The 25,787-nt window shown below is 67.6% G+C and overlaps 2 protein-coding genes across 3 annotated transcripts; both read right to left on the bottom strand.

Moving 5' to 3' along the window:
* Positions 1–3,620: 3,620 nt before the first annotated feature.
* SNAI3 (snail family transcriptional repressor 3) lies at positions 3,621–9,656 on the bottom strand. Its single transcript, XM_058279483.1, has 3 exons — positions 9,526–9,656; positions 5,220–5,750; positions 3,621–4,229 (listed from the first exon to the last, which is right to left on the bottom strand). The coding sequence occupies exons 1-3, from the start codon at positions 9,599–9,601 to the stop codon at positions 4,048–4,050; spliced, it is 789 nt and encodes a 262-aa protein (XP_058135466.1). The 5' UTR covers positions 9,602–9,656; the 3' UTR covers positions 3,621–4,047.
* Positions 9,657–16,334: 6,678 nt separating this feature from the next.
* On the bottom strand, positions 16,335–25,662 carry RNF166 (ring finger protein 166). 2 transcript variants are annotated; one of them, XM_058279584.1, is made up of 6 exons: positions 25,498–25,662; positions 20,164–20,320; positions 18,407–18,519; positions 17,773–17,887; positions 17,542–17,649; positions 16,335–17,113 (listed from the first exon to the last, which is right to left on the bottom strand). In XM_058279584.1, the coding sequence occupies exons 1-6, from the start codon at positions 25,647–25,649 to the stop codon at positions 17,048–17,050; spliced, it is 711 nt and encodes a 236-aa protein (XP_058135567.1). In that variant the 5' UTR covers positions 25,650–25,662; the 3' UTR covers positions 16,335–17,047. The 2 variants fall into 2 exon arrangements, with proteins under 2 accessions (XP_058135567.1, XP_058135568.1); XM_058279585.1 differs by having other exon boundaries at positions 17,773–17,872.
* Positions 25,663–25,787: the final 125 nt, after the last annotated feature.

The raw sequence follows: 25,787 nt of genomic DNA, 5'->3' as shown, positions 1-25,787 counted from the left end.
GCCGAGGACAGCGGCGGGTCCGGGTCGCCGAGACACCGTGTCCCTCCACACCTGTTGGGCATGGCGAGGCCGGGCGTGCTCGCGCTGCATTCACCCTAAGAGTCAGGGGCCAGGGGGAGCTGCCCACGTGCTCGGAGCTGACCCTGCCCGAGGCCGTCCCTGCAGCCGCCTCGACACTCCTGCCCAAGGGGACGGCGCCCCAGGCCTGAGAGCTGAAGGAGCTGTTCTTATCGTGTCCAGAATTCTCCATTTTTAATCTTCTGCCTTCCACCTTACCCCGGGAACCTGGGCCGCAGCACCTGCCCCAGCTGCTCCCCCGTCCCCAGCTGCTCCCCCGCCCCCAGCCGCTCCCCCGCCCCCAGTCCGCTCCGCCTGGGACGTGAGGAGCGTCAGTTTGGGTGGAGAAAAATGAAAAACCATACAACTTCCAGAAGACGACAGAGTTGGGGGTCCAGGGGGCCGGGGGTGGGACTGCCTTTTAGATACAACCCCAGAAGCATGGCCCGTGAAAGAAAAAACTGATAAATTGTACCTTGTTAAAATGCAAACCTCCTGCTCTGCAGAAGATGCTGTTAAGACAGTGAAAAGACAAGCCCCAGACTGGGAGAAAAGAGTTGCAAAACACATATCTGATAAAGGACTTACATCGGAAATACCCACCTGGGGGGAGCCGGTGCGGCTCGGGGCTGAGCACCGGCTTCCTACACACGCGGTCCTGGTTCAATCCCAGCCCCGATGCGCATATGTGCAAACAAAGAGCTTAAAACTCAGCAATAAGAGAGCAATCCAATGACAAAGTGGGCAAGAGAGTAGAAGAGGCCCTTTCCAAAGCAGAGGGACAGACGGTAAATAAACTTGAGGAGACGCCTGACGTCACGGGTCATTAGGGAACTGTGAGCCAGAATCCCAGTGAGACACAACGGCACACCTCCCAGAAGGGCTGAGACCCCACGGGGACACCCCAAACACTGGCGAGGGCGGGGGCCAGAGGAGCGCGCATCACCGGCGGGGCGCAGAGCGGTGTTGGGCGACGCAGAGCTGAGCACGGGCTGGCCCCATGGTCCAGCCCCACACGCCCGCTACTTGCCCAAGGGAGGGGAGCGCCGGGGGCCACAAGGAAACCTGCACACGCACGTGCTCAGCGGCTTCTGCCACAGTCGCCCAGACTCGGAGGCAACCAGGACGTCCCTCAACAGGCGAAGGAGAAACTAACCGGCACAGCCGCGCAGCGGAGCGTCACCCAGCGAGGAAAGGAATCGCGCCGTCAGGCCACGACGCAACGGAGGGGCCTTTGGCGCCTGTTGCTGAGGGAAGGAGGCCAGCCTGGAGAGGCCGCGTGGACAGTCCCAGCCAGACCACCTTCTGGAAAGGGCAAAACTAAAAAGGTCAGAGGCTGCCAGGGCCAAGGGTCAGGGGTCAGGGGTCAGGGGCCAGAGGAGGGAGGGGCCAGGTGGTGGAGACCAGGGCACCGTTAATGCCACGAAACGACCTGGGAGATGCTGTGATGGCGGATGCGTGACCACGCGCATCTGCCACGACTCACAGAACCCAGCGGCGCCCCGGTGTAGACCGCGGGCTCTAATTAGCAGGGACCTTCAGCGCTGGCTTGTCGTTGTGACAGACGCTCCCACTACCGCGGACGCCGTGACAGGGAAACGGGGTGGGGTGGGGGTTACACGGAGCTCTCTGTACTTTGTGTAGTTTTTCTCTAAACTTAAAACTATCCTAAAGAGCAAAGCCTGTTAAGCAAAAACATAAATGGGTCGGAGAAAGGACTGTCAGGAAGGGAACCCAAATAGCTGTCCACAGAGAAAAAGGGGCTGGTCGCACCAACTGCCAAGGCTACCTGTTCTAAAAATCACCTGGGACTACTGGAACCTCTCAACTCTTCTTTTATTGATCTCTCCAGAAATTCGCAGTTTACGCACCGTCCCATGTTAAACAGAAGGACCAGACCAATCAGCAGGACCGGGCGAGGGGGACGCCGCGAGGCCTGGGGCAGGGCCGGCGCCGGGCACTGCCGCTCTCGGAGGGGCACAGCCTCCATTCACACGCCGCGGGGCTCGGGCCGCGCGCCGCCCTCTTCACGCTGCCAACCCACCTCCAGGCGCCCTGCTCCCCGCCAGCCCAGAGGTAAACAGAGCGTTTTCCACGGGCTGTTGGCAGGGAAGACGCCAGCTTTATTTTCGGCCTGTGAGATTCCCCTCCAAGCCCGACAGGTGCAACGGCCCGTTTAGATTCCAGGCCCGGGAATAGAACACAGTGCACAACGGAAAACCAAAGGCAAAGGCCCACCTGGAGAGGCCCCGCTCTCCAGATTCCAGCGGTCACCGAGAGGCCCCCGCGGCCCAGCCGGCCTTCCCCCCCACAAAGCCGAACCCACCCCCCCTCCCTGGGCGTGCCGGCTCCTCCTCACCTTTGCCCTGAGAGTGAGGGGGGGACGCTCAGAACACACCGGCGACAGCGGGCGTCCCAGGTGCACCTGCTCGCTCATCCCCCCCCCCCCCCCCCCCCCCCCCCCCCGTCTGCGCAGACTGAAAGGGACGAGGCCTCGGGGCCGCGGCCTGGGGGGGCGCACGTGGTCACGGGTCCCCACGGCATGAGGCGGGGGCTCCAGGCCACCAGCCTGGCTTCCTGGGAGCCAGTCTTCGGGCGGGGCTGGAGCAGGGGCCCGGCCCCTCGGGAGGAGCCCCAGGCCCTCGGGCAGCTGGTGTCCCGGCGGGGGAGGGGCCTCCACCCCTGACTATGGGCGATCCTCAGCCTGCAGCGGTGGATGGCCTGTGTCGGGCGCTGTCGCTGCTGCGGCCCGAGTGGCCGGAGAAGGAGCTTTCGTTGGGGCTGGGTCCTAGGGAACTTTCTGGACCATCCTTTAACGCGGGCAGTGGGCTCAGCAGGTCCCGAGCGCCCAGGGGTTTGGGCTGGGTGGGCCCTCGCCACCTTCGCACAGCCGTTTCGGGGCCAGGACACACATGAGGGACGCGCGACCCTCGGCCGGGGCCAGGCCTCCCGCAGGGGTACAGGCGGCCCCTCCCAAAGCCCCCTCGGCAGAGGTCAGAGGTCGAGCTGCCTGCCCCCTCTGGGGGCCACCCCGGCCATGTGAGCAGAAGCCAGGGCCCGCCGGGGCGCCTGCTGGGAGTGACGGGCGTGGGCCTCCGGCCGGGGGAGCGGGGTGCCTTATTTCTCGGTCTGGGAACGGTTTGGGCAGTGGGCTCGGGCCCGGCCTGGACTGCGAGCTCAGGAGGAAGCCTTGGGAGCTGGAGCAGCGCAGCCTGCCGCAGGGACAGCTGCGAAGTCACGCTCACGTGGGTCACGGCGGGGCCACAGAGGCGAGGAAGCAGAGCCCTGGGCTTCTACGCCGAGCCGGGCCCCTGCGCGCTCCTGCGCGAGCTCTCGCCGCAACCCCCTTCTGAGCCATCTTCCCACCTCCAGCCTCCTCTGCCCTGCCCGCCCCAGCCCCCCTTCCCGGGACCGTCCCCAGCAGCCAAGGCCCGGACTCGCGCCCTGCGGCCCCCTCGGTGGCCATGGGCCCTGGTCGCCACAGAGAGCTGCTGCCCCGGTGCGCTCCGGGCCCAGTCGCGTCCTCGGGCCCCAGGATCCAGCAACCGCAGAGAAGGCGGCGGGCAGCACGAGGCTTTATTACTCCATCACTCGGAGGGGGACGCGTGGCTCCCGGTGCTCAGGGCAGGTTCAAGCCCAGAGGCACAAATCGGGGAGCGAGGGGCGGGCGTCTGTCCTGCCCACCCCAGGCAGCCTGGCGAGGGAGGGTGCACGTGTACAGCCCCTGAGGCCCGCCTGGAGGCCCACACTGTCCCACGGGCCGCACATCCCTGCCGGGGGTCACCTCAGCGCTGCACTGGCCCCCGCCGACCCTGTGTGTGGACGGCTGCCGCATCGGCTGGACGGCAGGGCCCGCCGGGGGTCTCCGCCCCAGGAAGAGGGGCCGGAACACCTCCTTTCGGCTCAAAGGGCCATCTTCGGGGAGAGGCGGCCCCGTCCGCTGCGTCGCGGGGGCGTCCTGGGGCCGCAGGGCGCAGGGTGGGCCGGCCCTCAGGGGCGGGGGCGGCAGCCCGACTCCTCGTGCCGCGCCAGGAGCGACACGCGGGAGAAGGTCTTGGCGCAGCCGGCGCACGGGTACTTCTTGGTGTCCGAGTGCGTCTGCAGGTGTGCCCGCAGGTTGGAGCGGTCGGCGAAGGCGCGGCTGCAGTGGGGGCAAGCGTACGGCTTCTCGCCTGCGGGGAGATGAGGTGCAGGTGAGGGGTGCCCAAGTCCGCCGCAAGCCCCCTCGCCCGCCACCCGCACGCGGGTGCTGTCCTTCCACTCCCCAGGGAGGTGAGAGGAGGCGGGGCGTGCAGGGACCCCCCCGGGGGGACACTGGGGCTGCGAGGGCCCCGGGTCGAGCTGCTGGAGAAGGGGCCAGCCGGCCGCACCCCAAGTCCCCTCAAAGCCCCACGTCGGCTGCAAAGCTCCTCGGCCCCTCAGCGGCTCAGGTGGGGGCGTGAGGCCACTGTGCAGGCGTCAACGGGTGGCCGCGGGGGAGGCAGCTGCTTTAGGGCCCCGGCCGCGTCCTCCAGACCCCCGTCGGGGCCACGAGGGGTCTGGGCCACGGTCCTTCCACGGAGACTCTGGCCCAGGACGACCCCCAAGCGGGGGGGCTTGCCTCGGCCCGCGGCAGCCCAGGAGGACACGGTGTGACCACTGGACGCCAGGGCCCGCCGCCTGCTGTGAGACCCCCGCACTGCCGGCCCGCGAGCTCTCAGCCCGATATGCTGAGCTGGGCAGGGGCTTGGGGGGTCCTTTGAGGAAGCGAATGGGAACCCCCTCGGCCAACGAGCGTCTCTGGGCCGCAGCTCTCCGTGTCGGTGCCTGCCCGGGGCTGCGCACACGGCCTCACGCCTGGCTCCCTGCTCCTCTCCCAGCCTCCCCCCTGCACCCTGTGGCTGAGCCGCCCACCCCTCCTCACTGTCGAGGGCCCAGGTCCCCGGCCCCCTTTCGCTCCTGTCTGATCTCTCCGCGGCCCCGGCCCCTCTGCCTTTGGCAGGTGGGTTTTCTCACACTTTTCCAGATCCTCCAGCCAGGCCGGTGCCGGCTGTACTGCTCCGGGCCCCGGCCGAGGTGGGGGGGCAGATTCTACCCGGACCCTCCCCCCCCCCCGCTGGCTGGGTTGTGGAAGCCCAGGGCCCCCTCTCCGCCCCCACCCGCCCCCGGGGCCCGGCACCCACCTGTGTGGGTGCGGACGTGGCCCTGCAGCAGCCAGGGCCGGGAGAAGGCCTTGCCGCAGAGCGCGCAGACGCAGGGCAGGGTGTGCGTGCGCAGGTGCAGCTTGAGGGCGCCCAGGCTCGCGTGCGCCTTCTCGCAGAGCCTGCAGGTGAAGGCGCGGGGGCCCGGCGGGGGCCGGGGGCCCGGGGAGGGCGCCCGGTGACAGTGGAGGCACTGAAAGCCCCCGAGCCGCAGCGCTGCGGCCCCCGCCCCGTCGGGCCCCCGGATTGGGGCCCACCTGGTGGGCAGCGCCAGCAGCGGGGGCAGGTTGAGGTGGTTGAGGCTGTCCTTGAGGGGAGCGCTGGGCGCCGGGGGGCCTGGGCAGGACGCCCCCCGACTGTCCTCGTCGTGGGGGCGCGGCAGGGGGCCGCGGGTGACGATGGGGGCGCTGTCCTGGGCCCCGGGAGCGACGCCGAGCGTGGAAGGTGCCGCCTTGTCAGGGAGCGGCGAGGGCCCCCCCAGCCCGTCGCAGGCTGCGCAGGAGCTGCTGACCCCTGGAAGAGAGAGCGCGAGGTGGAGCCAGCGCCGCGGCGTCCTCCCGGCCGCTCTCCATCCTCACGGGCCCGGAGGCGAAGGGCGTGGGGACCCCCACGTTTTCAGCCCCGCCTCCCGACAGGTGAGGGCGCCGGGGGCCCCAGCTCCCCTTGGAATCCAGGGGCCCAGGAGAGCGCTGGCCGGGGTGGCAAGGCTCAGCCTCCACGGAAACGAAGTCAAAGGCCTCCCCGGCACCCGGCGCCCAGCACGGGCACAGCCAACAGGCTCCCGGGGCGGAGGCCGGCGGGGGCAGCGTTGGGCAGCCTTGTCCAGGCACCTGCGGGGTCAGCCGCTGCCCCCGGGACGTCCCGCCACTCGGCAGCCATCGAGCCCGCGGCCACCCTGGGTGACCCAGGGCTGCTTGGCGGGTCCAGGTGGCTGCCCGGGTGCCCCGTCACCGCCTCCGCCTTGCCCAGTGGGGAGCCTGCCTCCCGCCCCAGCGCCCCGGGCTCTGGTTCGGGGCCTGCCGGCCAGCTCAACCAGCTCTGCTCAGATCCGGCAGCCCCCAGGCGAGCACGCCTTCTGGGTAGGAAAGGTAAATTCTGGATTTCCCCAAAGCCCAGATCTCCAAACACACCCCACCCATTTCTCCTTATCTGCGGCCATAACCTCCCGCCCGTTTCACCCCCAAGGCCCAGGCTTTGGGGTCAGGGCGTAGGTCTGCGGAGAAAGAAAACCCACTGGGGGAAAATATTTGCGAACCGTGTATCTCCTAAGAGGCTCACATCCAGGATACACCGAGAGCTCTTGCAACTCAACCAACCAGGGACGCAGTTGTAAAATGGGAAAAGGATTTGAACAGACATTCCTTCAAAGAAGACTCCCACACGACCAAAAGGCGACGCTCGACCTTATCACCCCTGCAGAAAGGCCAATCAAAACAACAAGCTCAAACCTGGCACCCCCAGGCGCCACCAAAAAGACCATGACAAGTGCTGGTGAGGCTGCGGGGGTGTCAGAGCCTCCCGCGCTGCTGGGGGAACCCTGAGATGGCGCAGCCTCTGGGAGAAGCTCCTCAAGACGTCAGGCGTGGAATGACCGCAGGGATCTGCAGGTCCCCCCCAGGTATCTGCCCCACGGCAACGAGACACACGTCCACGCGACGGCGTGCTCATCCCGGCACTTCGCCGCGGCCAAGAGGTGGCTGTGGGTGGACAAGCAGCAGAGAAAATAAGGCCCAGCCACGGCGGGGAGTAGTACTCAGCCACGTAAAGGAGACGGCTCCTGGCGCCGCAGCACGAGCCCCAGGACCCGAGCCGGGCGAGGCCAGATTGGACGCCGCAGCAGCCAAGCCCGTTCACCCAAAATCCAGGCCGAGCAAACCCGCTGGGACAGAGTGGACCGCGCTTGCCTGGGGCTGCGGGAGGGGGGCCGGGCACGGGTTTTCTTGTTGGGGACACAGTGAGCTGGTGACTGCGCTAAAACCACTGTAAATGGGGGATTGTGTGAGCTTTATCTGTCGAGCTGCTGAAGAGAAAAGCCGAAGGGAGGCTGTGGCGGGCGAGACGCGGCTGGTCAGGGCTGCTGTGTGGGCCCGGGTGCTCTGGCCTGGGAGGCTGAGAGGGGCCGCCCTGCCCGCCCGCCCTCCACCCTGCTCTCCCCACCCTCCCCTGTCCCCCTGCCCTCCCCACCCTCCCCTGTCCCCCTGCCTTCCGCCCTGCCCTCCCCTGCCTGACCTGCCCTCCATTGCCCTGCTCTCCCCTGCCCTTCCTTGCCCTGCCCTCCCCACCCTCCCCTGCCTGCCCCGCCTCCCCGCCCTCTCCTGCCCTCCCCGCCCTCCCTTGCCCTGCCATCCTCCCTGCCCTCCCCGCCTGTTCTCTGCTGCGGTGGTCTCTGTTCCTGGAGCCCGAGAGCTCCTGGGAGCAGCGTCGTTCATCACCAGAGTCTGCACGCGAGGGGCCAACGAGCTGCTCACTGGGTGGCGTCAGGTTTGACGGGCGCCAAGGAAAGAGCCAGGACCCCCGGACGCGGGCAGCCCCTTGGTGAGGACTGACCCCTGCCTCGCTCAGGCGCAGAGACACACTGCGCCACAGCACAGATGTTGCCCCCGAGAGGGCTGGCTCTGGGGGCCTCTCTCTAGCCGTCCACGACCCGCCAAGAGGGGGCTGGGGCACCAGGGCAGGCGCCTGCCGCGTGAGCGCAAGCACGGCCCAAGGGCCCCTGTGCCCCGGCCTCTGGCCTCGGTCCCGGGGCCCGGCTAGAGCCCCAGCCCGCCCTGCTCCCCCCTCCTCCCCTCTGCAGGCTCCCCAGCCCCTGCTCACTCGGACCCCCCCTCTCACGGCCCCACGCCCTTCCTCGAGCAAACTGTCTTCTCAGGGGGGCCCCCCAAGCCCAAGCGCCCCCTGCCCAGGCAGGGCCGTGCCGCCCAACATCTGGGGCTCCGCAGAGGCGCGCAGAGAGGACGGCCGGGGAGTGGCCGAGGCGGCCCGAGTCCGCGCTGCAGGAAGGCTGAAGGCGCGCCCGTGCCCTCTGCTGAGTGACCCAATCGCCTGCCACCTGGTTCCCCCAGAAGGGCAGGCGGTGCCAGGCTGAGCGATGGAGTTCCAGGGTGCCAGGGCACCCCAGCGCAGAACCTTCCAGACCTTTCCACAGGACGAAAGTCCCCACGTTGGCTGGGAGCGAGTCGTTGCCGCCTGACGCTGGCCGCCCCACCCCCACCCCCAGCATCACGCGCAGGGACAGGCCAGCAGGCCCAGGGCGGGCAGCGAGGCGCGGGCACGCCAAGGGCTCCGCCTGCCCGCCCGGCTCCCCTGGCCTCATCACCCCTTGCTTTTTTATTTTTTTCTCTTCGCTTTTTAAATTCACTCTGCAGCTCTCAGAAGAGATCTTCAAGTATCTTTCTGGCTTCAGGGGTTCCCTGGGGAGCCCTAAAGAGGCCCTTCCTTAAATAGAGGGAGGGGACCCCAAGCTCTCGCACCCCAGGTCTGCTCGAGGCTAAGGTCCTGGCAGAGAGGGGATCCCTGCGGCCCCGGCCAGCGCAGGCGGCGGCCAGAGCAGAGCCCGCAGGAGGGCGCCTCCCGTCAGCCGCACAGGCCCGCCAGGCCCGGGGCCCCGGCGCTGGCGCGGGCTCGGGGGACGCTCGGGGCCACCGCACCTACACGTGTCCTTAACCTTTCGAGCTCTGACCCATGACAACTCAATTGTCCATCCTGCAAAACCCGAGACAAAAGTCCCCTCTGCGCAGGCTGGACAGCCGCTGTTCCTGTCCAGCTGATGGAACTGCCTTCTGACCCCTCTAGCCGAGTTCAAAACGCACAGGCCTGGGCGCACATCTGGGGCCACCCCCACTCCGGGCCCTAAGAGGGGGCCAAGGGGCCTCCAGGGAGCGTGGGGGGCGGCCGCGCCTTCCAGAGTGTCCTCCGGGTTCCCCGTTCCGGGGCCCCCCTCCCTGCCTCCCCTGCTCACCACCCCCAACCAGGGCGCTCTGGGGACCCTGTCCCCTCCCACCACTCCCAGGACCCCTCCCCAGCCCGGTGCCGCAGGGAGACGGCTCTGGGATCCCCTCAGCCGGGAGCGTGGTGGGGGGCGCCCAGCGCACAGGGGAAGGCCACGGCCAGATTTGGGGAGTTTCCCACTGCCCTGCCCGGCTGAGTGCTCGGGAAGAGGGCCACCCGCCGACCCCCAGCCCCGCTCTCCCAGGAAGGACGGCCCGGGGCCGCCGCGAGGCCACTCCTTGCCCGCCCGCCTGGGCTGGAGGCAGGTGTCCCGCACCTGCGGGGTCGCTCCCGCCCCTACCTCTCCGCGTCTCCAGCTGCCCGTAGTTGGGGATCCTGTGGCTGGCGTGCGTCTTCACCAGGAAGGAGCGCGGCATCTTCCCCGCCGAGCGGTGTCGCGGGGCCCCGCTCGTCCGTCCGTCCGTCGGTCCGTGCGGCGCCCGCCGGCCTGAGCCCCGCTGGGTCAGGCTCATTAGCATAGCGCGCGGGGAGGGGCGGGGCCAGCGTGGGCAGGGGCGGGGCCGGCGCCGCAGCCCTGGACCCCGCGCCCAGTCAGGGGCGGGCAAGGCCAGCCTCATTAGCATAGCGCGCCGCCTCCGCCAACCAGGGCCCGGTGCGGCAGAGGCGGGGCCGCGGGCGCCACGCCCGAGACAGGTGCGCGCGGGCGCGGGGGTGCGCGCGGGGGGCGCGGGAGGGGCCGCGCAGGGGGCGCGCGGGGGGCGCGGGAGGGGCCGCGGGGGCGCGCGGCGGCGCGCGGGGGGCGCGGGCGCGGGGATGCGCGCAGGGGGCGCGGGGGGCCGCGGGGGCGCGGGGGGCCGCGGGGGCGCGGGGGGCCGCGGGGGCGCGGGGGGCCGCGGGGATGCGCGGGGGGGGCGCGCCCCTCGCCGTCGGGGCTGCCCGGAAGGCCCCTGCAGGAGGCGCGAAGCTCGAGGCGGGCAGGCGCGGCGGGGAAGTGGAGGCAAAGGCCCCGCGCGTCTCTGCGGCCCACGAGGCCCCTCGGGCTCCGGGCGGCGCCGGGGCCTGGGCCCTTTCCCAGCCGAGGCGGCGCAGGCGGGGCGGTGGGCAGACGGCCCGGCGTGTCCGGGGCCGGCCTCTGCCAGCCGGGGGTCGTCTCCCCCTTGGCTCCTGGGAGCGCTGAGGTGGGCTCGCGCCTGTGCCTGAGAGGCGCGAGGGCCGGGGGCAGCTCGGCCTGGCGCCCCGCGGGAGCGCGCTTTCCTTCGGCCCCTGCCCCTGCCTGTTGACGCCCCCTCCTCCGCCCCTCAGGAGACACAGGCGACGCTCGCAGGCACCTGGGCCGCCTCCACGCACACGGCTGACCCATCTGATGTCAAATAGCTTCTCTTTTTTTATCCTGGAAAGTTAGAAAAAGGACAGAATAACATTTTTTCCATTTCTTGAAATTCTTTTTAGAGCAAGAACAGGCCAAAGTTATACCTGAATAATGAAAGAGCCACCGGGAAGGTAGAGGCAGGTCAAAGGAGGGTGCGGAAACAGGCGGTAACCACGTGGGTGTGAGGACACGTGCGTGTCCTGGGGGAACAAGCGGGAACGCCGGCCTGAGGTTGCTGAGTTCGGGGGGAGCCCACCAGCTTCGAGCCCGGGGAGAGAGCCGGCCCCCCGGCTCCTCAGAACTGCTCCCCGGTGGTTGCAGCCGTGACCCACAGGCCTGAGTGCAGGGGACCCAGAGATCCAGAGGAGACGCCGAGCACTTGCCCTCATCACGACACAAGGCTGGTGGGAGGCGGGGAGTGTGTCATTCCCCTGGCACCTGCCACCTGGCTCCGGGTCTCTGGGGGGTGTGTACACGCGTGTGCGTGTGCCTGTGTGTGGGGTGGGTGGCTGTGTGCATGTGTGTGCGCACGTGGTGTGTCCATGGCGTGTGCGCGTGCAGCCACAGGAGCTGCTGGGTGTGACACAGGCCAGGCAGTGGGGGAGCAGGTTGCTGGGCGGCACACAGGGAGTCAGGGCGTCTGACTTTGTCCCTGCGCTGCGCCCCTCCGGCTGCCATGCTCCTCCCTGAGCGTCTGGTTCTCCGCGGAGGCGCTGACGCCTCGTGCCCTCCAGGCTGGAGCGGAGGGCCAGGGGCACGGCATTGTCCGCCGTGGGGAGGGGACTTGCTGGCCCGCCCCCTGCCAGGCCTCCTGCTTGGAGCACCGTGCCCTTGGTTCACTCCACGGCCCCTCCGCGCACTGCGCTTCTGTCTGTGCCAGACGCCGGGAAGGCCGAGATGAATGTGTTGGAATGTGTCGGCCTCGTGGCGGATGCCAAGGGCCAGCGCGCTGAGGGCTTTTATGAAGGCATGTATTTGGGGTAGAAGCTACAGTCACAAGGCCCTAAGGAGTCCAGCTCAGGCCACCCTAAGAAGGACTTTCTCACCCAAAGTCTGTTGCCACGTGTTGAAGCAAGATGGCGGGCGACGTCTGCGAGGGTCCAGCCTTCCTCGCCCTCTTCAGGCTCCGTGGTCCCAGCTTCTTCTGATCTCAGCTGCAGGCTGGCATGAGGCCTGTCTCTCTCCCCCAGGCGTTGCTTTCTGGGCTCAGCTGCTGTGTTCTCACCACAAGGCCTGCTGTGGACTGTCAGGCGCACCTCTCTTCCTCTGCCGTGTCGTTTTCTGTGGGAGTGTCCGCCCACCAGGGGGGTGGGGACTCAATGCCCTACTGACGTGGCCAAATAAAAGCCCCAATCTTAATTAAATAAAAGTTACCTTTGACTTTACTACAAGCCAAGGCTATCACGCCCCGAGGCACCAACCTGTTTACAAACATAACTCTTTTTGAGATTTATAAGTAATATCAAACTGCCACACTCCACCCTCTGAATTCCAAAAGGACATTACAATATTCAAAAAAGAACCTTAAATCAGTAACAATGCTAAGTACAAAATCGTATCACAATCGATTTAAAAAAAAAGTTTGTCTTGGAGCAAAATCCCCCCTGGCTGTAGACCTCTGAAACTTATAAAACAATTTATCTGCTTGCAATATACAAAGGGATAGACAAAGGGTAAATGTTTGCATCACCATAAGGAGAAATTAGGAGGGAAACTTGAGTCATCTACAGTTCAGTAAACCTGCGGGGCACTTCATTAGATTTCAAAGCCTGAGAGTCTTTCTCAGGGCGATGGTTTCTTCTCCCTGGGCCTCATGGCACCCCCCCTTTCCACAGGCTTGCCCGGCGGCCATTTTCTTGGTTCCACCCTCACCATCTGGGTGGCGACCGAGCTCCAGCCCTCACCCTCCAAGAACACTGGGGGCATGGCCCCTCCTTCCCCCACTTCTGGGGCAGCCTCAGCCCCCTTAGCACAGGGAGGGGAAGCAACAGCCTCCCTTGTGCCCAGCACACAGGCCTGATCCTCTCAGAGCAACGAGCCGGTCACCTGGCCTTCCCCCACCCATGGGGGGCAGCCCCCCCCCTCTCAGACCTGTGGGGTGTCGACCTTACTCTCCCCAACCCTTGGGAACGTACCCCACCCTCTCTGTAGCCTGGGGCGGCCAAACTCTCCCTGACGGCGGACAGGAACCACCGCCCTCCTCATGCCAGGGCAGACTCACCCTCTCTGCGCACGTGGGTGGGTCCTTCTCTTGGCCTAAGGAGATGGCTTAATTCCAGACCTCGGCTCCCATGGTTTCCTTCTTAAAGTCATTTTCCCTTCCCTATTCCCCACTGATGTCCCTTTTAGCCCAGTATGACAGTGGTTTTGTTCGTACAGCTCTCTCAAAAAGCTTGTTGGTTTAGCATGCAGGAAGCAGGGGTCCAAGCCATCAGACACCAAGCCTTTCCACAAGTCCTTCCTGGATAACTGCATCGTCAATCCTGACTTACAAGTTCCAAGCTTAGTTAAGTCCTGGGGCAACTGTCATCTGCGAGCTTGATTTCCAGAGGCTTGGAATTTCTGGAGTCAGTGTCTGTTTTCTTTGTGCCCAACAGTTCAGTCCTCAGCTTATCTCTCTCATCTAGCATTTTGCTATAAGCTGCAAGGAGAAGCCAAACCGCATTCTCCGAGTTTACATTGGGACGTTCTTCAGCTAAATGCCCAGGCTCACCATTTTCAAATTCTGCCTTCCAGAAAACCTCAGGAGTTAATCTTGCTAAGTTCTCTGCAACTTTAAAACATGGATCAGCTTTCCTCCAGGTTCCAGTAATAGTTTCATCATTTACTTCTGAGGCCTCATAAACAGTCTCTTTAGCGTTGTTATTCCTACCAACAGTCTCTTCAAAGCAATCCAGGCCTTTTCTATCAAGCATCTCACAATTCCTCCAAAAAATACCCCTTACCTATTTATAAAACCATCCCAGCGTTTCGGTAATTGCAAAAGCACTACCCCACTCCTGGTACCAAATTCTGTATTAGTCAGTCACAGTGGTGTTGATGCAAAGGGCCAGACTCTGCTGGCTTTTATAAAGGGTATTTATTTGGGGTAGGAGCTGACAGTCATAAGGCCTTAAAGAGTCCAACTCAAGGTACCATCTAAGGTATTTCTCACCCAAAGTCATTGGTCACATGTTGAAGCAAGGTGGCAGGTGATGTCTGCAGGGCTTCAGCCTTCCTCCTTCTCTTTTAAGGCTCCGTGGTCCCAGCTTCTTCTGATCTCAGCTGTAGGCTGGCATAAGGCTTGTCTCTCTCCCTGGGGCTCGTTTCTTTCCAGGCCCAGCTGCTCTGCTCTCTCCACAAGGTCAGCTGTGGACTGTCAGGCTCATCTCTCTTCCCGGGGCCTCTGCCATGTATTTTTCTGTGTGAGTGTCTGTCCACCAGGGGGTGGGGACTCGACACCCTACTGACGTGGCTGAATCAAAGCCCTAATCTTAATTTTATTCAGTAAACCTAACTTTTGAATTTAATACCATAAAAGGGTATCGTGCCCAGGGGAACCTGTTTGCAAACATAATTAATATCTCATTTCGAAATTTACAATATCAAACTGCCACAGTGAAGAAGGCTTGGCTTGTCCTTGGAGGCTGCTGCCAGCCGTGCCAGCTGGGAGGTTGGGAAGAACTGGCAGGAGAGAGGGGACCTCAGCCATGGCTTCAGTTGGAGGAACCAGAACCTGCCAGAACCCGGGACGAGCCTCTGGGCTCCTGTGCACCCCGTGCTGTGTGGCCGGGCTGGGCAGGCTCTTGGAGGGCCAGTGTGCCTGGGGTGCGAGGGCAGGAGGAGGGGCCCTCCCCGGGCAGCAGGCCTTGCCTAAGGGTAGCTTCCTGCCGTCCAGGTCGCCGGTGGCCTGTCGGCAGGAGTGTCCCTGGGGCAGGCAGGGCTCCCACGCCCTCCAGGAACCCTGGAGGCAGCCGAGCAGGAGCTCTTGGAGCAGCCCCCGCGGCCGCCAAGCCCTCGCCTCTGCCAGGCGTGTCCGTGGCACCTCCCGCCTCTCACAAACCTACCCGGAAGGGAGGTGGCCCTCCGGCCTCCCTCCTGTGCCGCGTGGGCACAGTAGGGCAGGGCCGGTGCGCTGGGCAGCACTTGGGTGGGAGCTGCAGACATGAGCCTCCGTCCACCCAGAGCCCCCGAAACCTGCAGGGCGGGGGCCCAGCTCGGGCGTGGACAGAAGTGGGGCCGCTGGGGGGGGGACCGGAGGCCGGGAAGGGGCCCGTGCGCCTCCCCTGTCCCCGGGCCTCCCCGCTCGGCGTGTCGCCCGACTCTCTTCTTGCCACCAGCAGCCGCTGTCGCAGCTGTGCATGGGCCCCTGCGCACCTCACTGGGCGGGGAGGCCGTGGGCACCTGGCAGCAGCCGTGGGGACGCCGCGGGCTCAAGGTCCCTGTCTGCCTCGTTCTGACCTGGGCCAACTCCACAACGCCAGGACAAGAGGCCACGAGGGCCCCGTGGGCCTGGCCGGAGGCCGCCGGCGAGCTGTGGCCTCTTCCTCGCCCCCTCGGGGCGTCCAGGCACGCGGCCAAGGGGCAGGTGGGCTGGGGAGCGTGGGGCCAGCTTGGCCTCTGCGGCAGGCAGCTTTGGGGCAGGTCCTCGCCCGGGAAGTGGGGCCAGACTTCAGCCCTGTCCCCGGGGCCGTGGCCTCAGGAGGCGCTGAGCCTTAGCTGCCTCTCGGGCCCCCCAGGAGGCTGCCACCCACCCTTCTCCCCGAGGAGCAGGGGCGCACTGACCCCCACACTGCTGTGCACGGGAAGCCCCCGGGGCTCTGGGAAGCCAGGGCCGCCTCCCTGGGCTCCTGGGGGGCGGGACCACCTGCTCGCCCAGTCGCCCACCCTGGCGGTGGTCCACCGTGGATGCAGCACAAGCTGGGGCCCAGGGCCCAGGGACCCCCGGCCTGAAGGTGCGGCTCCGTCCTGCCCTGCGCGGGGCTGCGCTGGGGCTCGGGCCTCCAGGTGCGCCGTTGCCGCAGGGCACGGGGCTGTCCTGCCCTCCGGAAGCCCTCCCGGGGAGCAGCCCCTAAGGGGCTCCCATCCTGGGGCAGCGCCACCCACCTGAGAGCTGGGCCCTGGGGCTCCCTCCCTGGCATCATGGGGTCGCCCCCTCGGGCGTGGCTGGTGGCCCTGGAGGGGGACGCGGCCCCTCAGCGCGTGGAACGAAGGGTCCCCTTTGCCCTGCCTGCCCCCGGGCCACACGCCAGCAGGAGCCTCCGTGGGACCCCCGCAGCCGGGGTTTCCTGGTCCCGCCCACCCCAGGCCCAGGACCCCCAATGGCCAGCCCGGCCCGAGTCCCCGCACAGTCCCCAGGTGGCAGCTTCCACCATCCAGAGCCCCCGGCTGTCCTGGTGTCCTCACCGCCAGCGCTGGCTGGACCTCAGGAGTGCGGGCAGTGCCAGGGGCCCAGGGACGTCAGGGGCTTCCCGGCCAAGGGGTGGCCACAGACCTCAAGGGACGGTCAGCACTCGGGTCTGGTTTGGGGCCACAGGTGGGGAGACGGGTGGCACCCACAGGCCAGGCAAGGCATGGTGAGAAGGCTGTCCCCGGGCCAGGCTGACCCGCCTGCAGCGGCCCTAGCCGGGAGGGTGAGACGGGGCGGGCTGGCCGCCGGGCCCCCTCCCCCCCAGCCCCTCGGTCCCGAGTCACGGGGAAGCACGTTTAACCCCCCAGCCACCTGAGATGCAGAGCTCTGCCGTGAAAGTGACCCCAAACCATTTTAGTATTTGCAGAGTAAGAGCCTGACTACCTTTTGCTATAGATGCTTTGAAATATTTTATTTAAAGTTTTTTAAAAGAGCAATAATTTATACCATGGAACGAACGAGAAAATGCTCAGCGTGTGTTTTCCGATGCCCCCGGGGAGCTGCCCGGGCTGAGGCAGGTGTGAGCGCTTCGGGGTGCCCGGTCTCTCCTCGTTATTACCCAAAGAGCCAGGACGCCGCCCCTGCCACCTGCGCACCCCCACTGGCTGGCCGGAGCTCCCCTCCCCGACACCAGCCCGCACAATGTTTATTTTTGTTTGTTTTCGTAAAAAATATAATTTTGTAAACGTTCCATAAAAATACTATTATTCCTAGTCAAACACGGGTATTGCAGTATGAAGAGTAACTGGTTTTTCTTCGCTCTATAAAATATGAAAATGTCACGCTGGGTATTAGAAAAATGCCAGAATCTCTAAGTACCACAAAAGCCAGTACCGGACGAACGAGGTGGGTGGCCGGACGCCAGGTGGGCTGGGGTCTCCAGCGTGCGCCCCTGTGTGGCCTCCTGCCCAGCAGCGGGGCCTGCGCGGGCGTGGGGCGGGCCTCCTGGCACGGCCTCACGGGGCCCTGCGAGCGGAGTGGCCATCCTCGTCCCGGCGCGGTTCTGCCCACCTGCCCGGCTGCCGGCTCTCCTGGCAGACGACTGGGCCCGGCTGGCCGGACGCGGCGCAGATCCCTCCTGGACACGGAGCCAGGCTGCGGCCTTCAATTCTCGGAGAGAGACAGGGCCAGGGCGGCCTGGAAGGAGGCCTCCTCGTCGATGCTGTAGTCCTGGAAGGCAGGGGACAGGTCGGCGGCGGGCCCCGGGGGCAGGCCAGCCCTCCCCGTGCACTGTCTCAGCCCCGCTCACCCGCCCCCCCCCCCAGCCCCCGGGAGCTCCAGGGCAAGCCAAGGGGGTGCGGGCCTGGGCCAGCTGGGCCCTGCCCGCGGGCGAGGCCGAGGGGATCCTGGAGGGTGACACCCCTGCAAGAGGAACCGTGGTGCCCGGGGGCCCCGCGCCCTCAGGCCGCGCCCCGCACCCAGGGCCCCACGTGCACTGCCTGCTCTGTGCCCGAGGGCGGGGGCTCGCCGCTCCCAAAGCCCGATGGGGCCTCGAGCTCTGGCCGGAGCTGGACCCGCTTGCCGGGCGCCCCCTGGTGGCCAGCGGCCGCGGCAGCCCGGAGGCCGGCGGCTGGAGGAAGGCGGGAAGGCGCACGCACCACGAAGGTGTCGTAGGAGAACTTGTGCCGGTGCAGCAGGTGCTGCAGGAAGTTTGCGCTCTTGTAGCTGGGGTCACCCCAGGGCATGGCCGAGCAGATGGGGCAGACCTGGGGGGAGATGCAGGGTGAGGGGCGCCCACACAGCCCCTCCTGGGCGGGGCTGCCGGGAGCCCCCAGCTCGGGTCGTGGAGGCGTCGGCGCAGGCGCGGGCGCGCAGGGGTGGGCGCTCACCACGCGGCTGGGGTCGCTGCGGTGGCTCCCCACGCAGTGCTGCAGCAGCTCCTGCTGGCCGAGGTTGCGGGCGCCACAGTAGGGGCAGGCGAAGGTGGACCTGTTGGGGGTGTTGCTGAGGCGGGAGGGGCAGAGTGAGCTCGGGCCCACCAGCCCGGACCCCCGCCCGCCACCAGCCCGCCACCCCTGGACCCCCGCCTGCCCGCAGCGCCCACCGCCCCGCCTGCCTGTCCCCCGCCTGCCCGTAGCGCCCACCGCCCCGCCTGCCCGTCCCCCGCCTGCCCACAATGCCCGTCCCCCCGCCTGCCCGTCCCCCGCCTGCCCGCAGCGCCCACCGCCCCGCCTACCCGTCCCCCGCCTGCCCGCAGCGCCCGCCGCCCCGCCTACCCGTCCCCCGCCTGCCCGCAGTGCCCACCGCCCCGCCTGCCCGTCCCCCGCCTGCCCGCAGCGCCCACCGCCCCGCCTACCCGTCCCCCGCCTGCCCACAATGCCGGCCGCCCCGCCTGCCCGTCCCCCCGCCTGCCCACAATGCCCGCCGCCCCGCCTGCCCGCAGCACCTGCTGTGCCTGCCGCGCCCATTGTCCCCCACCTGCCCACCGCGCCCCACTGGCCAGGGGTAGCGTCGAGGGCGCACCTGGGCACTGGCTGGGACGTGGGCACCACTGGAACAAACTTGGGGCAGTTGGCCACCTGCTCCTGGACCTTCCCGCAGGAGGACGTGTGGAGCCTCATCTTCGCCAGGGCCACCTGGGGGCAGAGCGGGGGCTGAGCAGGCCTGCAGCCCGGCCACCTCCAAGTCGAAGGACACGCGTGTTTAGGGAGGCAAACGTCTTCTGGCAAATTCCTTCTCAAAACGCAGGAAAGCCCAGCCCAACCGCCACAACCCCCAGCCACCGAAGCGGTGCCAGGGCAGGTCAGAGCAGGGGCCTCGAGGGCCCAGGGCGGCACACGGCAGCCCCCCGGGCAGGGGCCACCACCCGGCACTGCCGCCGACAGAGGCCCGGGACGCCGGGCTCGGGGGGCGCCCCTGGAGCTCCGCCAGGCCCCTCTGCACCGCCCGGGCCCAGAGGGGCTGGCCTCGGGCAGCCTGGGCGCCGGGGGCTGCGCCCCGTGGCGTGGGGGCCAGCGACTCGGGAGCGGGCAGGCTGAGGGCGCAGCCGGGAGCCGCCAGGGGCTGCGCAGTCACAGGCGCGCTTGGGGCTTCCCCAACGGGCCCGTGCGGCCTCGGGTGGGCTCCCACCGCGGGGCAGTGGCGCTGTCCTGCCGCGGAGCCCCCGCTTCTGCCTGTGGGAGCGGCAGGGGCAGGACGCCCAGGTCGAGGCCGCCCCGGGGCTCCCCGTTCAGTGCTGTCCTGCAGCGGCCACGTGCATGGCCCTCCAGAGCGCAGAGCCGCAGCGAGAGCAGGTCTGCCAGGGCCAGGCAGGGTGACGTGGCAGGGAGTGCGGTGGGGCGGGCAGAGCGGGCTCAGGTGGGCTCGGGTGGGGGGCACGGCAGGGGCGGGCACAGGCCGGGGACATGGCGGACTTGGGTGAGGGGCACGGCAGGGTGGGCGTGGCGGGCAGGGGCACGGTGGGGCAGGCACAGACCGGGGACATGGCGGGCAAGGGCGGGGGCGCGGTGGAGAGGGCACGGCTTGGGCGGGGGGCACAGTGAGGTGGGCACAGCATGGGTGGGGGCGCGGTGGGGTGGGTACGGCTCGGGTTGGGGGCACGGCAGGGCGGGCATGGCGGGAATGGGCTGGGGCGCAGTGGGGCGGGCACGGCACGGGCAGGGTGGGCGTGGCAGGCACGGGCGGGGCAGGCTCGGGGGGCGCGGCGGGGTGGGCATGGCGGGCATGGGCGGGGGTGCAGTGGGGCGGGCACGGCACGGGCAGGGGCGTGGTAGGGAGGGCACAGCTCGGGCGGGGTGGGCGTGGCGGGCACGGGTGGGGTGTGCTTGGTTGGGGTGGGCATGGCGGGCGGCGCGGTAGGGCGGGCACGGCACGGGCGGGGGGCGCGCACGGCTCGGGCGGGGGGCGCGGTGGGGCGGGCACGGCTCGGGCGGGGGGCGCGGTGGGGTGGGCACGGCACGGGCAGGGGCGCGGTAGGGAGGGCACGGCTCGGGCGGGGTGGGTGTGGCGGGGGGCGCGGTGGGGCGGGCACGGCTCGGGCGGGGGGCGCGGTGGGGCGGGCACGGCTCGGGCGGGGGGCGCGGTGGGGCGGGCACGGCTCGGGTGGGGGGCGCGGTGGGGCGGGCACGGCTCGGGCGGGGGGCGCGGTGGGGCGGGCACGGCACGGGCAGGGGCATGGTGGGGCGGGCACGGCTCGGGCGGGGGGCGCGCTGGGGCGGGCACGGCTCGGGCGGGGGGCGCGCTGGGGCGGGCACGGCTCGGGCTCCCCCGCGGCCCCGCACCTTCTTGTTGCAGCCCCTGCAGGGCGCCTTGAAGGACGACAGCTGCTTCTCCACGTGGGCGGCCTTGTCCACCTTCTTGGGGTCGAAGGGCAGGCGGCACAGCGGGCAGAGCGGGGACGGCACGTGGAGGCAGGGCTGTAGGCACTCTCCGCAGAACCTGCGGGCACGTGTGGGCTGAGTGCGGGCTCCAGGGCCCTGGCGCCCGGCAGAGATGGCGACACCTCACGGCGCGGGGAGGGCGCAGGCGAGCCCGGAGCCCCGAGCTCGGAGTGAAGACACCCCGGCCGGGGAAGGCCTCCCGGGCCTCAGGGGCTCTGGACTTGCTGCTGGGCAGGGCTGACCTGCCCAGGGCGGGGTCCCCTGGCCGGGAGCAGCACTGTCCTGGGGCGCCTCTGGGGGGCACGGCAGGTACGGCAGGAGCTGAGCACAGGGGTGGGTTGCGGGGGCCGCTCCCGTGGGTGGGCCGGGGGCGCTCCGCCTGCATATCCAGAGACCTCCCAGCCAGCGAGCAGGCGAGTCCTCCACCCCGCAGGCGGGTGCCGGGCCCTTTCCCAGGGGCGGGAAACCCAGGCACCTGCTGGGGGGGCGAGGAGGGGCGGCACAGCCTGGAGGGGATGGCGGGCGCCAGCGCCTCTTGAGGAGGAAACTGCGTGCACACCGGGAGCCGAGGGGTGAGCAGGGCCCTGGCGGGGGCTCACACCCCAGCTGTGGCGACAGCGACCTGGGCAGGTCGGGCTTAGTGGACACTCGCAGAGCACCTGTGGGCCCCGGGGACTGAGGGTGCAGGGCTGGCCCAGGCCGGGCCGAAGCGAGGGCAGGGGCCTGGTGGAGAGCGCGGAGCTGGCAGCGCCCTCCAAGGGCCCCCTGAGGCACCCCAGAGACTGCGGCCACTGGCCAGTGGACACACCCGCTGCACTGAGACCCGCTGGCCCTTCTGAGCACAGCCTCGGCTGGCGGGGCGGGTGGGTGCTGCTGCAGCCACCAGCTCTCCGCCTCCGGCATGTCTGTGTCCCCCTCCCCTCCCGAAGGGCACCCGCTCGGGTGCAGGCTCCCAGTGGGGCTCTCCTGCACTGGGCCCTGACCCTGCCGGCTGGTGGCTACAGCCACTGCCCACTGCAGGACCCAACACGCGAGGCCCGGGCAGCAGGGAAAGCAGGCACTGCACACGCTAGCGCACTCTGGCATGAGACTCGGCGGGGAGCAGAGAGAGGCAGCAGGAGCTGAACCCAGGACCACTGGCCCAGGCGCTGAGAGGCACCGGGGGGCCTGCTCAGCCGAGGGACAGTCCCGGCACGTGGTGACACTGGGTGGCGTCCGAGTACCCGTAGCAGCGGGGCAGTGCTGGCTTGGTGGGGAGGCTGGGCTGGACTCCACGTGCAGGGCCAGTCCTGCAGACTGAAGAAATGGCCAGGACCTCGGAGGGCCAGCAGCTGTCCCGGACGGGGGCCGGGAGGACGCGCCTGAATTTCTAAGCGACGTGGCCCGCTGAAGGGGAAGGGTTCTCTAGGCCACCAAGAGGCTCCTCTCCTTCCCAGCACAGCTTCCGTGAGGACAGCAGGCGCTCCCAGGCAGGCCGCCTCCGGCAGTGGCGCCTCCTGCCAGCACTTCCTGGTGGAGCAGGCCCGACTCCAGCCCCGTTGGGGCACCAGTGGTCCCCACTACCCGCTCCCCGCTGCACACGGAGGGGGCCCATGGCCCTCACCTCACCCGGCTCCCTTGCCAGCTGGCAGAGGAGACGCCCCACCCCCTCTGGACCCCAGCGAGTGTTTCCAGGGTTGTCCCTCTGCGCAGTCCCAGATCCGATTAGCTTAAGTTACGGCACCGCGCTGCTCGAGGAAAGTGCCGGCTGGCTGGTCCATGCACGTGCAATGGAGCACGGCTCAGCTGTGCGAAGGAGCCGCGTTCTGATCACGCCACAGCGTGGACGGTCCTTGGGCGCTGAGCTGAGTGTCGGAAGCCAGAGTTCAAAGGCCACACTCTGCATGATCCCATTTACGTGCAACTCCAGAAACCCACGGAGAGAGAAAGCGGGTCAGCGCTTGCCAGGGGCTGGGGAGGGGGCTGGAAGTGACTGCTGCGTGTGCCAGGCTTCTTTTTGGAGTGATGAAAAGGCTCTAAAACTTTGTGGTAGTCGCTGCACAACTCTAAAAATGCTAAAAACCGCTGAACTGCACGCTGCGCGGGAGGGAGCCTGAGTGAAGCTGTTCAGACAAAGCAGACGGTGCAGGCAGCAAATACCCGCCAGGGGCGGGCGCTGGGGCCGGGAGCAGGGGCAGTCCCAGCGCAGACTCGGGCTTGTGGCAGCAGAAGAGGCAGGGGCTGCTCAGCCTGAAGCGGCCAGAGCCACATCGCCCCAAATCCCCACGACTGAGGAAGGAGCACTGAGGCAGGACGTGACCCCTGCCCGAGGCAGGCTTACTCTCGCTGGTGGGGCCACCTCATGCGTCTGGTAGGAAATGGGGTACGAGGGACGGCGCTCAGTGGGAAAATAAAAGTGGCAGAAGAGAAAGAGGCAAGGGCTGCTTCCCCAGGAGGAGGTGGGCGGGGGCTGTCGTCTCGAGAGCCGACACACCTGCACCTGTCGGGCCAACCCGTCAGCAGCCCAATGACCTCACCACGGCAAGCGCCCCAAGGAGGCGGGATGTGTCCACGCCACGGGCAGCCTGCGGTCGGCAGCCGCTGCCCGGTGTGCCCGGCTGGGAGCAGCAAAGCAGTGCCTGCTTCTCTCCCTGCAGGGCCTGCCGGGTTGTGCCGAACAGCCCGGCGCCGGGCAGCCTCTCAGCGGAGGGAGGCGGGAGGGTCGGCAGGTTTGGGTGCCAGCGATGAATGACAGTGCACCTGTTCTCACACCCCAGGCCCCGCGAGGGCCCCTGGCTGCTCAGGGAAGGGGGGGGGGGGGACACCCGCGGCCCCACCTGCTCAGCACTTGGGACCACGGCACACGGAGGTGTCCCCCCCCCCACTCAGTGCAGGATGCCGGCCGGGGTGGAGGCCGGCTCCCAAGTTGCCCCAGCATCCACAGCTGCGCGCATGTCCTGCCCGGCTCGCCCACTCCTGGGCAGGGTGGGGGTGCTGAGGCCTGGCCAGGGCCTTGGCTACGGGCAGCCGTGTGCGAGAGCAGACTCTGAGCACACAGCTCTCTGAATCTGCTCCCTGTCCCGAGGGTCTGCAACAGGACGGAAGGCCACAGCATCCACACGAGTGCACTGGGTGGTGGGGCTGCCGAAGGTGGGGGTGGACAGTGGCCAAGAGGCTGGCCGTGCCTGGCCACCCACGGCCAAGTCCCGGCTTTGCCGCCACCCTCTGGCAGTCTGCGGAGCCTCTCTGAGCCCCCCTTTCCTGGTGTGAAAGGTAACGACAGCACCTCTCACACAGGCCTGGCGAGTGCAGGTGCTCAGAAGAGACTCGTTACCACTTCCTGCTTTGCCTCTAAGTGCGAGCACTGTGATTTCCTTGCGGCCTGTTTGTGTTAAGAAACCACACAGGAGGACAGCGGGACATGGGGCAGGTGGGGCAGCACACGTGAGAAGTAAAGGAGGCAGAGGCTGGTGGCAGCCCAGGGCTGGCCCTGCTCTGCGGCTGTGTGTGCACCAAATGCACACCCTCAGTGCAGGATTACCAGTTGAAGCCAGCTGTGCAGCTTCCGGGAGCTGTTCCACAGAGCTCTGCTCTGAGCCACCCAGAGGCCTGCTGCCCACAGCTTCAGGCTCGAAAGCTCCCCTACCACGTCCCTCCGTCCTGTGCCCGAACCAGGACACCTGCTCCCAAACAGTGACGCTTCCCAGCATAAACCTACTTTGCAGGGAGAAGCTAGCTCATAGTCAGGCAGCTTGAGGACAGAAAGTGACCAGATCACCAGAAAACGTTTACAAGAAAACTTTCTGTACTCATTTACATGCAGGTCTTAGCAATGAAGGACAGGAAGCTTAGAGAAAAAGATCAAGACGAGGGCCAGGGAAACAGAAGTCCACAGGGGAGCCAGAAAGCAATTTGCTTGAAGGCAGAAGATGCAGAAAAGCTTTTGTTGGACGAGCCGCAGGCCTGGGAAGAAAGCTGTCAAATGCTGCCAAGAAAAGCATCCACAGGGGAGATCATAGAAAAAGAGGGTTCCACAACTGCTCTGAGTTCTGTATTTTGTGTTACCAAAACCATATTTTAAGAAAAAGGTTATTTTGGGGGGGGTGTGGGGGGGTAGGATACTGATTTGTGCAAACCAGGAAACTGGAAACCTCGTGGCCCGGGTTGGGTGAAGGCGCTGGAGCCAGCCACACCGCTGCAGCCAGTGGAAAGCAGTTCTCTCAGCGACAGAACGCTGTAAACAGGCTCTGGAGGAGTGCGTCCTGCCCGGGGCTACCCCTGCCACCTCAGGAGCAGCGTGAAGCGCTCTCACTCACTCGGCTTGGCGGCGTGAGTAGGTGTGCTGCTTCCTTTGAGGGGAAGGAAGGTGAAGGGAGGCTCTGGGCTCTGACACTGTCCCTGCCGCCTCCTCGGCGACAAGCAGGCACACGCCCACCAACGAGCAGCAGCGCCAGCTCCCTCTTTGCATCAGGAGCCTCTGGAGTCGGCTGCCTTTGTGTGCAAAACCCAGGGCCTCCTACCGGCTGGGTGCTCCCTGCCACCCCACCCGCTTGGAGGGGAAACCACCTCCTGAGTGGCACTGCCTACAAACGAAGCCCGCCGCTTCACTCGAGAGCTGTGTTATTCAGACACTTGAGAGGCCAGGAAGCTGGCACTCATCTCAGCTTCCAAACAAGCTGGCAGTTCTGAGAAGAGCCCAGCTGGGAGGAGAGCCTTGTTCCTGAAACACCCTGGAAGGACCGAGTGTGGTCCCCGCTGCACCTGAAGACCCCAGCGAGGGGCTTGGTTTCCGTCCCCTGTGGGCCAGCCTGCCTGGCTGCTCAGCGAGCGTGTGACTCAAGTTCTCACAAAACAAGTCGAATAGCCCCAGACCCCAAACGAGCCGTTCTGCTAAGTCTGGGGAAGTCCTAGCCCCGCAAGTCAAGACAAGCATGCAGCCGGCTGAGAGGTGATGGCACTGGCCACGAGCCGTTTATTTACAGCTGCCCACCCTGGTCTCCACCAGGCCGACGAGAAGGCGCCGGCACGGCGGGCGCGGCTGCTGCCCTCTGCACGCCCGGGGTGGCCGGTCACGGCCGTCAGCAGCCCGCGGGGACCCCCGAGCCGGGCAGGGCTGCAGCTCGTCCCCGCGGGCCCAGGCAGGGGTCGGCGCGCGCCTGGGGCCGGCGGACAGAGGCCGGGCGAGGGCGAGGGCGAGCGCGCCGGGGGCCCTGCGCCCCTCGGCCGGGCCGGGTCCCCGCGGGCGGGCGCACTCACGTGTGGCCGCAGCTGCCGATGGCCACAGGCCGGTGGTAGACCTCCAGGCAGATGGGGCAGCTGAACTGCGCCTCCAGGCCGCCGTCGCCGCTCGCGGGCCCGGCCGCCGGCCGCTGCTGCGCCGAGGCCACCAGGCTGCGGAACATCGCCATCCCCGGCCGCCGCGCGCGCCCCGCCCCGCCGCGCGTCACGGCCGCGACGGCGCCGCGCTGACGTCAGGCCCCGCCCCGAGGCGCCGCGCTGACGCCACGGCCCCGCCCCCGAGGCGGCCGGCGGTGCGTCATCAGCGC

Source organism: Dasypus novemcinctus, chromosome 18 (assembly GCF_030445035.2).
Source record: "Dasypus novemcinctus isolate mDasNov1 chromosome 18, mDasNov1.1.hap2, whole genome shotgun sequence".
Taxonomy (NCBI): domain Eukaryota; kingdom Metazoa; phylum Chordata; class Mammalia; order Cingulata; family Dasypodidae; genus Dasypus; species Dasypus novemcinctus.
The sequence above is the reverse complement of the archived record's forward strand: the minus strand, read 5'-3'. Positions and strand labels throughout refer to the sequence as shown.

Excerpts from the sequence above, each read along its gene's own strand:
- SNAI3 (XM_058279483.1), bottom strand. The coding sequence starts at position 9,601 with ATGCCGCGCTCCTTCCTGGTGAAGACGCACGCCAGCCACAGGATCCCC. Across the intron at positions 5,751-9,525 it reads GCAGCTGGAGACGCGGAGAG|GGGTCAGCAGCTCCTGCGCA; the intron begins GTAGGGGCGGGA and ends TCTCTCTTCCAG. Across the intron at positions 4,230-5,219 it reads CCACGTCCGCACCCACACAG|GCGAGAAGCCGTACGCTTGC; the intron begins GTGGGTGCCGGG and ends ATCTCCCCGCAG.
- RNF166 (XM_058279584.1), bottom strand. The coding sequence starts at position 25,649 with ATGGCGATGTTCCGCAGCCTGGTGGCCTCGGCGCAGCAGCGGCCGGCG. Across the intron at positions 17,888-18,406 it reads ACGTCCCAGCCAGTGCCCAG|CAACACCCCCAACAGGTCCA; the intron begins GTGCGCCCTCGA and ends CTCCCGCCTCAG. Across the intron at positions 17,650-17,772 it reads GCAGCGACCCCAGCCGCGTG|GTCTGCCCCATCTGCTCGGC; the intron begins GTGAGCGCCCAC and ends ATCTCCCCCCAG.